Source organism: Leiobunum rupestre, chromosome 11 (genome assembly GCF_980474605.1).
Source record: "Leiobunum rupestre chromosome 11, qqLeiRupe1.1.hap1, whole genome shotgun sequence".
Classification (NCBI taxonomy): Eukaryota; Metazoa; Arthropoda; class Arachnida; order Opiliones; family Sclerosomatidae; genus Leiobunum; species Leiobunum rupestre.
The window spans coordinates 18,664,795-18,676,772 of record NC_143394.1 but is presented as its reverse complement, the minus strand read 5'-3'; the positions used below and the strand labels follow the sequence as shown (position 1 = coordinate 18,676,772).

At 33.6% G+C, this 11,978-nt stretch overlaps 1 protein-coding gene across 2 annotated transcripts; it reads left to right on the top strand.

Annotated features, from left to right (window-relative positions):
* Positions 1–6,833: 6,833 nt before the first annotated feature.
* FER (tyrosine-protein kinase Fer) lies at positions 6,834–10,889 on the top strand. 2 transcript variants are annotated; one of them, XM_090163233.1, is made up of 13 exons: positions 6,834–6,948; positions 7,197–7,427; positions 7,489–7,662; positions 7,822–7,918; positions 7,981–8,557; positions 8,622–8,886; positions 8,947–9,072; positions 9,129–9,503; positions 9,557–9,770; positions 9,832–9,955; positions 10,025–10,176; positions 10,241–10,363; positions 10,454–10,889. In XM_090163233.1, exons 2-13 carry the CDS (start codon positions 7,206–7,208, stop codon positions 10,612–10,614), a joined length of 2,610 nt encoding a protein of 869 aa, XP_090019359.1. In that variant the 5' UTR covers positions 6,834–6,948; positions 7,197–7,205; the 3' UTR covers positions 10,615–10,889. The 2 variants fall into 2 exon arrangements, with proteins under 2 accessions (XP_090019359.1, XP_090019360.1); XM_090163234.1 differs by lacking the exon at positions 6,834–6,948 and adding an exon at positions 6,991–7,024.
* Positions 10,890–11,978: the final 1,089 nt, after the last annotated feature.

Here is an 11,978-nt window from a genome sequence, read left to right as displayed (position 1 = left end):
AGTTAAAAAGGGAGACCGAAAATTGTAATTTTATTCGATACAGAAGGTAATTGTCAAAGGCCTATTGATAAACTTTGACAACTTCTTTTCGTAGATATTCCTGTCGTCATTTGCTATTTTATTTAAATAACCCGGGTTTAAAATCTTATCTTATTTTGTTTAGGGCCTTTCATGATATTAATTTTAAAATTTTAAAGCAAAAATCTAATTTTCGTACGTTTTGTCGTTTCGATGAGATGACCAACAAAATGTCTACCTATTTAGAAGCTACGCGCAAAAGGGTTCGAATTTTTTACTCCCCATCCCGGTTTCCATGGAGACCTTAGGTGCAAACTATGTATTCAATGATACGAAACCAGTAACAAAGGCAAGTGAATCTTTTAATTATGGATACATATATCTACATATAAATACAATTCATATATTAAATAATTGAGTCCAAGGGGTAGAATAATTTAGAACAGTGTTGTGATGGATTTATAGAAAGTCGCCATTTATTTAGTAGCTCAGGATTGGAAAGCGAAAACCTAGGGAAATTGAACGATTTAAAACCGTTATAGGCTTATATTTTAATATGCGAATTGGAATTGTAATACTTGTGAAATGATATATTTTTTGCAACTAACCGAGTAGTTCCGATAAGTAGTAATTGCGCAACTTCCAACCATTTTACGTACTTAAAAAGGTTATTCTAAGGTTTTAAATAAAAAAAACTCTTTTAGACCTAATTCAAATCGCCAGTTTCATTTTTTTAATTTTATTTTATATCCACTTATAGATGGCGTTTTGGTCACCACCCAAGGGCCAAATAATGTAGTTTTCTAGCTGTCACCTTCGTGTCCAACGCCGTGGGTCTATTATTTCATTTCCGTCTGCTACTTCTTCGATTACGGGAAAAATCATCAACAATGACTCGCGTTTTAAATACTTCCATTCGGTAATGAATATACGCAATTTTTGCTTTTACCCATCGTTTAAAACTTAATATTTTTACTTTCGGTATATAATCTTCTTTGAATAGACATAAAATTAGACATTCTAAAATAATATTATAAAGAATTGGGCCATTTTCAATACCAACATATTTGGCCTTGACTCCCTTGAGAGCGTCGTAACAGGTCAACCCATTTTCGATGCAGCCGGAATTTTTTTATACAGGGTTTGTGGCTAGTACCATATCCTATTTCATATATAAAATCCTTGGTTTTAGCACCGTTTAACCCCCCCCCCCCCCCACCCCCGCCTCGTGGGATAAAGGGTCTGCTTTTTACGCTTCATGCCGCTATCACGGGTCAGTGAATTATTTCGTCGTTCAAACCATTTTAAGAGACGCCAAAGTCTAAGTTCAACAACTATAATAAAGTTTGTAACTTTGAACACTCTTTATAAATTTGTTGTAACGGCCAAGAATCGGTTTTGTGCAGAATTTAACCTGTAGTTGAAGGGTAACTATTATTTGAACAGTTCTCAGTGGCTCCGCTAAAGGTAGGCTGGCATAAAACATTCAAAAAAGACAAAAAAAATATCAAAAAAGGAAGTAAAAATATCCAAAAAAAAACGTTAATATTTTCCAAAAAAAGGCCTTGAATTTGCCAAATTAGTAATGTTTAGAATATAATGAACCTATTTTTTAATACAAAATATAATATTTCTAAATTAAATTAACTGTTGTCCATTTGTCCAATAGTAATATGGAATACAATTATCCACCTCAAATTCCCAGTTGCTCGCGAGATCGGGGAAAATAACTTTAAGAGAAGAATTTTCCAAGTAATTCGAATCTGCAAGCATATATTTTTTCGACAACACAAAAACCTTTGTTGGTAGTCTAAAATTGAAAGTGTAAAATGGTTTTCAAAAAAAAACCAAAAGATTATTGCTTTATAAGAAATGAAGATATTGCATTACTTGTTTACAAAATTTTGGAAAGGGATTATAAAGATGAAGGTTTAAAAGTATGCGAAACCATGTGTTTCTGGAGAACGATCGCCACTGATTTAAATGTGCCTAAAAAAGACATCGAACAAGCTGGGCGAAGATTTTATGCCCGTTTTAAAGGAGATGAAACTTCCGTAGGACCTGAAACTGAAATTGGTTTGCGTTCTCAAATCGAAAAAATAGCAGCTTCAAGTAAATTAGAGACATCAAACAAAAACGAAAAAGCTTCTAGCACGGTTGAACTAATCAATGGCAATGAGATAATAAAATCTACTTTAGAGCCGAAATATGTTAAATATACTAAATTGAGTCGCAAATTTGAAAAGAATAAAACTTCTTGTGAGAAACCAAATCCGTTTAACTGTATTTGTTACTGTCCAACTAGAACTCGCCTTTGCGTCCGATGCGAATTATGCGAAAACGACTTTCACGAGGAATGCATGCGTTTTCCAAACACTGATGGTAAAATAACGCAATGTTTGTTTTGTCAAAATATAATACGAAGGGGTATAGTTAATAGATATCAAAATTGTTGGTTTTCGTCCACGATTCAAGCAGTTTTAGAAGTTAAATTATTATCACCCGAATCCGTGCTCGATGAAAACCTAAAAACATTCTTGTTGGAATTTTGTTCTAAACAGACTAAAGCGATTGAAGAAGCTAAAGTAAAGCATATTCTAGGTGTAATAGAGTGGAAAACAAACTCATTATCTGTAGGCGAACAACATGATCCATTTGAATTCATACAGTTATATCTACAAAATTCAATTCCAGATGAAAGTTTAACAAACACGGCCATTATAAGTAGTTGTCTCACTTGCGATTCTGAGATAGAAATTAACCAAGTATTTTCCCGTGGATTTATTGTTCAGCCAAATGATACCCAACCAACAGTAATTGATCACATAAATTATCATATTAAAGGTAAAACCGAGGACAAAATGTGTGGTACTTGTGATCAGCTGACAAAACACGTAGAAAAAATAAAACCCTCTTAAAAACGAGTTCTTTTATGTTTTTGCCAACGAAATGAGAACCGTGAATTTTTAAATGACTTATCGTGCCATTTAAGTGACGAAATTAGCGTAGTAGGTTCTAAATACGCTTTGAAAAGTTGTATTATACGAAAAGGTCATCGCGCTAAAATTGGCCATTATATAACATACGTAAAAAAGACTGAAGGTTGGATCTGTTATGACGACCATTCAATTACAGTAGAGAAAGAATTTGAATTCCATAATCAGTGGACTTTAGCATTTTACGAAATGGTTAACTATACCTGTAATAAAATGAAAGAAAAAGAGGCTGGCAGCTTTCTCTGAGTAGATTAAATTTCGTATACCAGAGAACTGCACCCGGAAGTAAATACCACAATGCTCAAACTTTGTGCCAAGTCGCTTTACAAGAGCTTATACTAAGCTCATGTAAGACTAACTTGTAAGTTGTTTCATAATGCTATCTTTTTAAATCTCCCACGTATGTTTAAATTTCCCGCTTCTATAGACTATATTATATACCTAAAGATTAAATCCATTGTTTCTACGAAATATATAACTCCTTGCAGTCGCGAGGTACTGAAGGAAAAGCCCATGTAAAAACAGTTGCTAGAGGTTGTCAATAAACGCAGTTAGTTATGTCATACGTTTATAATATTCTTCAATATGGTATGACTCTTTGGGAAATATTTAACTGATAGCTATTAATGTAGTGACGTCATCACTGTAAGATAATCGCTGTTTGTAAAGGCTACGCGAGACACGAGAGCAAGCGAACGCAAAGCGGTGCCGAAGCCCGTTATATAGGGATTTAATATAAATTGGCCGCCATTAAAAAGAAATTGCTACAATTAAAAACGATTTTTTAGTTCCAATTGCTCAAAAGCGAGTAATAGGACGTGCCTTAGTCATAGATTAATGTTTAATCATTATTGTGATTTAAAAAAATTATTATCAAAATGGGTTTATCAACGTATTTCTGATTTACATTAATGTACCGTAAGAATGAGAAACTCGAATTAACATTTAAATGGTTAATAAATAGCTTTAATTATTCTGAAATTCGTATAATTCATTTTTCCTCGTTTTATTATTAATTTCATTTATTCTCGTTTTACTCTTTCCGCGATACTTTTGATACAACTTTTGATCTAGGACGTCGATGTTGACCAAACTTGTCGAGGCTACGGAAGTATTAATAGGCTACGTGGTAGCGTTAAGAAAACTCAGGTTTTCGAAAGGAATCATGGGTAAAAGCGTCGATTAATACCGAAATATTGGTTGGTCGCGGATTCCGAAGCGCCATAACTTTTGATCTAAGACGTCGAAGTTGACCAAACTTGTCGAGGCTACAGAAGTATTAATAGGCTACGTGGTAGCGTTAAGAAAACTCAGGTTTTCGAAAGGAATCATGGGTAAAAGCGTCGATTAATACCGAAATATTGGTTGGTCGCGGATTCCGAAGCGCCATAACTTTTGATCTAAGACGTCGAAGTTGACCAAACTTGTCGAGGCTACGGAAGTATTAATAGGCTACGTGGTAGCGTTAAGAAAACCCAGGTTTTCGAAAGGAATCATGGGTAAAAGCGTCGATTAATACCGAAATATTGGTTGGTCGCGGATTCCGAAGCGCCATAACTTTTGATCTAAGACGTCGAAGTTGACCAAACTTGTCGAGGCTACGGAAGTATTAATAGGCTACGTGGTAGCGTTAAGAAAACTCAGGTTTTCGAAAGGAATCATGGGTAAAAGCGTCGATTAATACCGAAATATTGGTTGGTCGCGGATTCCGAAGCGCCATAACTTTTGATCTAAGACGTCGAAGTTGACCAAACTTGTCGAGGCTACGGAAGTATTAATAGGCTACGTGGTAGCGTTAAGAAAACTCAGGTTTTCGAAAGGAATCATGGGTAAAAGCGTCGATTAATACCGAAATATTGGTTGGTCGCGGATTCCGAAGCGCCATAACTTTTGATCTAAGACGTCGAAGTTGACCAAACTTGTCGAGGCTACGGAAGTATTAATAGGCTACGTGGTAGCGTTAAGAAAACCCAGGTTTTCGAAAGGAATCATGGGTAAAAGCGTCGATTAATACCGAAATATTGGTTGGTCGCGGATTCCGAAGCGCCATAACTTTTGATCTAAGACGTCGAAGTTGACCAAACTTGTCGAGGCTACGGAAGTATTAATAGGCTACGTGGTAGCGTTAAGAAAACTCAGGTTTTCGAAAGGAATCATGGGTAAAAGCGTCGATTAATACCGAAATATTGGTTGGTCGCGGATTCCGAAGCGCCATAACTTTTGATCTAAGACGTCGAAGCTGACCAAACTTGTCGAGGCTACGGAAGTATTAATAGGCTACGTGGTAGCGTTAAGAAAACCCAGGTTTTCGATTGTATAAAACGGAAAAGTCCGGGTTTTAGTCAATTCCTCGTAATGAAGGCTTGAGAGAGACAATTTAAAATTAAAATGTTCAATAAATAAATAAATAAATAATTTCGTATACTTTTTTTCTCTATTAACGATGTAACGGCTGACGAAGGACCACGGTCTGAAAGCTCCCGAAAATTCTAATAAATACATTTTATATCGATGAAGTACCAGCTCCTTTGATATTTATTTATTTTTAAAGTTTTTTCTCTTCGTTTTACCATATTCCTCGATTTAGCGTCCAAATGTTATAATTACGAATTTCAGATTTTATATTTAAAGTATCGTTAAATTAGCATTTAGCTGCTTCATAAACACCCTTAATTACTCGAAAATTATCGTAATTTAATTTTTTCGTGGTTTCTCCATTTGAAGGAACACATTTTGAATGAAATATTCAGCCGCCGGACAACTAGCGGCATTTATCGCACGACGTGACGGCGATTGTATATGATTAAAAAATCCGGGATTTAGTCGCTCGCAAAAATTCCTTGTTTTACTATATTCCTCGATTTAGCAACCAAATGTTATAATTACAAATTTCTAATTTTATATTTAAATTGTCTAAGGCACTAGAACGTACAATTATCATTTATCTGGTTCATAAACACTCTTAAATACTGAAATATTATCGTAATTTAATTTTTCCGTGGTTTGTACATTTGAAGGAAAACGCTTAGAATGAAATATTCAGCCGCCGGACGACTAGCGGCATCTATCGCACGACGTGATGGTGATTGTATATGATTTAATAAAATCCTCGTTTTACTCGCTTTAGATTTTCCGGGTTTTCAAAGAAAATGGTTTTAGCAACGTATTTCTGATTTATATTAATACATCGTAAGTACGAGAAACTCGAATTAACATTTAAATGGTTAATAAATAGCTTTTATTACTCTCAAATTCGAAAAATTTCATTTTTCCTCGTTTTAATATTTGCCGTGATTTAGCAACCAAATGTTATAATTACAAATTTCTGATTTAAATTTAAAGTATCGTAGGGACGAGAACGCAAAAATTAGCATTTAGAATCTTAAAAAGCAAACTTAATTACTCGTATACACTCGTAATTTAATTTTTCCGTGGTTTCTCCATTTGCAGGACTAGCGGCATCTATCGCCCGATGCGACGGAGATTGTAGATGATTTAAAAATTCCTCGGTTTACTATATTCCTCGATTTAGCAACCAAATGTTATAATTACGAATTTCAAATTTTATATTTAAAGTATCGTAAAATTAGCATTTAGCTGCTTCATAAACACCCTTAATTACACAAAAATTATAGTAATTTAATTTTTCCGTCGTTTGTTTATCGCACGGCAAAAATTCCTCGTGTATTATTATCCGCGGTTTACTTGCTGGGCGCGGTGTGACCAAGCCCTCATACTACTATTTGGTAGCTTTCCTTCAATTTTCTCGATTTCCTCGTTTTCCGGGTTTTCCTTGTTTTCCTTGTTTTAGTCGTACCCGTCGTTTTGTGATTTTTTTTAATTGTGTATATACTACCCAGTTCATGGTGTCGCTCTCTTTATTGTCTGTTAAAAAAATAATTTGAATTAAAATAATATAATTTTTTAAAGAAAAGTAATGATTATTTATCTTTCCTATTTCTGTTTCAAATATATTGAACAAATTGTCAATCTTCACTGTTACGCATAGTGTAATTTGTGAAAACAATTTAGCCTTTGCAACAGAATTTTAATATTTTATACAAATTTTAATGGCAACGCCTAACCCCTACTCAAACCAAAAGTGGAATTAATATCTACTTTTGCTCAAACTTACTATAAAAGTGTAATTTTAAAATGAGTGAATCATTTGTTCAATTACAGCTGTGATCAATGGGCTTTGCCGAATTTGCCAAAAACTTACAGAGCAAAACATCACATGAGGCTTTAGTTTCATTGCAAGATGCGGAACTACGTCTGTTGGAAAATATGCGGAAATGTATTGGGCTACGGGTGAAATGTGATAAGGAATATGCAATTGCTTTAAATTCTATACATACCCAAGCACTAAAGGTTGAACAAGCTGACGAACTCAAAAGTAGCGTAGTGGCCAAGGTATAACTTTTTATTAATACTTGAAGCCTTAAAATATTCTTAATGAAATGCTATTATGTAGGCTTGGAGCTCTATCGTTGAAGAAACCAATAGCCTTAGCGTTCTAGTCAAACAAAATGCAGATTTTTTAGCTTCCCGTACATTAGACACTCTAAACAATCTAATATCAGAAAAACGTGCCTTAAGGAAACATTATGTGGAGGAACATTGTAGAATTCATGGAAATCTCATTAAGGTATTATTCCCTTATTTATTGTTTTAAAATCAATTTCTTATTTAAGTCTATTTATCAAATGCTTATTATTGGGGTTATGTAATTATTTGTGAGTATCACAAATGAAGGTGTAAGGTGATATGATACATTTGATTGATTTTAAATTTTTTTTACGAATAGATACAAGAAAATACTTACAAAACTAAAATAGAATATGAAAAATGCATGGAATTATGGAAAATAGCCAAAGCCAAATACGAAGACCAATATATAAAAGGTTATATATTAATTCTTAGTACAAAAAATTTCAGATTAATCTTACTTTTTATGTATGTTTAGGGAAAAGTAATAAAAAATTAGAGGAACTTAAAGAGAAATACCTGAAAACTTCGCGAAAACTTCACCGATTTCATAATGATTATATTATATTACTTTGTGAAGCTTCAGAGTACGAGAAAATACTGCGAACTTCTTTAATACCAGATTTGTTAGAATATCAACAAATAGTTCTTCAAGAATCTGTTGACACTTCAAAATTAATATTGAAAGAATACTCTCATTACACGGATGTTACAAGTGAAGGCTTTCAAACCATTCAAAAGAAAATGAGGGAAACGGTTGAGAAAGTAACAGGTGAAGACGAATACAAAGAGTTTACTACAAAAAATAAATCTGTGCCTTTAGAACCAGTTGTTTTTAAATTTGAGGATAAAATATTGGAAGATTATACTGGAAAATTAAAACCAAGTGAGATAACAGTTGATGATTTCACATTTGAAGGGCTGAAGTCTAAAATGGAAGAAGTATGGAATAAATTAACTCAAATTAAAGGTGACATTAAAAGTCGTGAAAACCAAATGGTCCAATATGAAACCGAAATATCAGCTCTCCAGAGAACTGCCGAAACAGCATTAACGTAAGATATTTTAAAATTGACCTACATTGAAGAAGTTTGTTGATGTTTCATTTGGAATTTTCAGTCTTAGTGTCAAAAAAAGAGCTGTGGATATATTAAGAAAACAACTCGGAGAATTAAAGTGTCAAGAACAAATATTGAAGAAACTTTGGGAAATTCTAGACGCTCCATTGAGCTCCGTTGGGCCCGAAGGCCCTCTTCCTGGCTTGGAACTTGAAGATACAAGGTGTAGAGAAGATGAAACGATGAGTATATCCAGTCACAAAGTTGGGAGATCTGCTAAAGTAGTACTAAACCGTATACGTAGTACGCTTCACATTAATCGCAGTGTATGTTAAATTCTTCTATATTTAATCCAACACTCTCTTGAATGTATTATTTCTTATTAGTGTGAATCACCTAAACTTCCCCCTCGTGGAATTGTGCCAAATAATACTTCGAATCAAGCCAGTAAAATTGTTCACAATGATTCCGCTCCTGATTTACTCAGTATTGGAAATGACGATAGTACAAAGGTTAATTCGGTTCTCGCTCCCGATTTTATTTTTATTGATTTTATGAATAATTTTAGGTCACTGTTAGTGAAATGAGGGACCTGCGTGAAGAGGAGTGGTTCCATGGTGTTCTCCCTCGAGAAGAAGTCGTACGGTTATTAGTGGCTGATGGTGACTATTTGGTTCGTGAAACGCTACGTAACGAAGAATCTCAGATTGTACTGTCAGTTAATTGGCAGGGATATAAACATTTCATAGTACAAACGACAGTTGATGGGAAATTTAGGTTTGAAGGACCGGCTTTTAATACCATACAGGAATTAATTAATTATCAACATAATTGCGAACTTCCTGTTACATTTCGCTCTGGAGCCATGCTTAGAAAACCAATATTGAAGGAACGCTGGGAACTAAACAACGACGACGTTCAACTCGTTGACAAAATTGGAAGGGTAATTTATCAGTATTTTAGTAAAAATTCCAGTAAATAATTATAATTTTTTAGGGAAACTTTGGAGATGTATACAAGGCAGTATTAAAATCTACCGGAGAAGAGGTTGCGGTCAAAACATGTCGTATTAATCTACCGGATGAACAGAAGAAGAAATTTTTACAAGAAGGACGTATTTTGAAGCAATATGACCATGCAAACATAGTTAAATTAATCGGAATATGTGTTCAGAAACAACCAATAATGATTGTTATGGAATTAGTACCAGGTACTTACAGGAGTTTTACTTGATTTGTAGTTCAGCATAACAGAATCAATTAAATTTTTAGGTGGTTCATTGCTTTTATACCTGCGAAATAACAACCGAACATTGACCATGAACCAATTATTAACACTAAGTATTCAGGCAGCTTCTGGAATGGAATATCTAGAAAGTAAAGGCTGCATTCACAGGTTCTTTGTCCTTTATATAGCAGCATGTATTTGAATAAAGGAATAAAATTTAATTGATTAAATTTTTAGAGATTTGGCTGCCAGAAACTGTCTAGTTGGTGCTGGAAATGTTGTGAAAATCTCTGATTTTGGAATGTCCCGAGAAGAAGAGGAATATATCGTATCTGATGGAATGAAACAAATACCCATTAAATGGACGGCTCCTGAAGCTCTCAATTTTGGTACATTTTCATAGCTTGACATATCTTAATTGTTCTTGAATTATTGGTGTATAATATATTTCAGGAAAATATACATCATTGTGTGATGTCTGGAGTTTTGGAGTATTAGTTTGGGAGATTATGTCGCTGGGAAGCACTCCCTACTGCGGTCTTTCGAACAATCAGACGAGAGAATTAATTGATACTGGTCAGTATTACCAAAATTTAATTTAATCACAATGACTTGAGTTTTGCAATTGATCACTTGAGTTTCACTCTTTTTTATCAATAATTCTAGGCTATCGCCTTCCTGCTCCAGAACACACGCCAGATGCTGTTTATGAGTTGCTACTTCATTGTTGGGAGTATGCTCCTGAAAGGCGGCCTCATTTTCAAGAGATACGAACCATATTAGAAACTATCTCTGCTGATTACAGAATAGCTGATAATGATAAGTAGTTCCTTTAAGCTTCGCACACTATGTGCGCAAGATATAGTGATTTAGCAAAATAATTTTAATATCTATTACAAATGTTCAATAACTTTATTGTTTATCTTCATTTTTAAGTCACAATGCTTTGTTTTTTATCTCTAAATATCACCCTTTTTGGGAGATAATTTCACGTCAATATGTTTTTAAGTTCTGAGAATGCATTTTAAATGGTTTTATTTATTCATAAAACAGAACTTGTTTTATGTTTCATTTATGACTGTGCCTTTAAGTATTTGAAATTTCGTTAATATATTTAAAACAATTTAATTTTACTCATTTTAGGCCTCTTAGAAAATAAAATTAATGCAATGCCAGATTGATACAATCTTGGATTAATAAAAAAATTCCTTGATATAGCTCTACCAATTTCGTTAAGGTATTATTATCATATAAAAAATAGGAGAGCCTTTTAAAGCCTTGTCAAATCTAGAGTTACTATTTCTCTTATACAGGCATGTCCAGTAAACATAATATTAATCCAAGATATAATACCTTACATTGACATTTAAGACAAAGGGCTACGAAAGATTTCTAGGCCCTAATGTAGTTTGCTAACATTATAGACATTTTTTATTAAAAGTTAACAAATTATATGTTAATATATATATTTAAGTTTGACTGTAGAAATTAAAATACATCAATAACTGTTTTGTGCGAAACCTCTAGTTAACTCCCTGTTGGATTGACCATTTAAAATATATAATTGTTTAAAACTAGGGACATTCTCTAAAGGACAAAGACCATATATTTTTCTAAGTTGCTGAACTGTAAGCCGGCATTAATAAAACAGTTGATTTTTTTTTTGGGTAGGAATATCAAATAACTTTGATAAGTTGATTCTTATTCTGCAACTAGGAACTTATACAGTTTACTCAATCTGGTAAACAATATCCTCTACACCCCTTCCTTGAAATATTTGACCTCACTTTAAAGAAACCTTGTAAAATTCTAGCAATATGCAACTTAAGTATTGTTCTTGTCCTTTATAATAAGTCCCTGTAGTCCCTCTAGTCTAAGAAATGGCTTTAAATAGGCACCCGTTGCTGGACAACTCCAAAATAAAGTGCCTTAAAAAATTTGGAATGTTAAAACTGCTTTGATTGACAGTGGTCAGTATTACATTTTGTAAAGAACATTGATTGTTAGGAGATGTTTTTATTTACAAGTGGTGCTATAAACTATCTCATTTTTATATTTGAAAATGGTGCCATGTTTTTCTCATAATAAAATTTTAAATTTCACCATGGGCTATATAGAGCCCATGATTTCACTTAAAAATATGCCAAAAATTAATTAACTTAACGAGACTCCCGCGCAGTCTCTCGCAACA

Excerpts from the sequence above, each read along its gene's own strand:
- FER (XM_090163233.1), top strand. The coding sequence starts at position 7,206 with ATGGGCTTTGCCGAATTTGCCAAAAACTTACAGAGCAAAACATCACAT. Across the intron at positions 7,663-7,821 it reads TTCATGGAAATCTCATTAAG|ATACAAGAAAATACTTACAA; the intron begins GTATTATTCCCT and ends TTTTACGAATAG. Across the intron at positions 10,364-10,453 it reads GAGAGAATTAATTGATACTG|GCTATCGCCTTCCTGCTCCA; the intron begins GTCAGTATTACC and ends CAATAATTCTAG.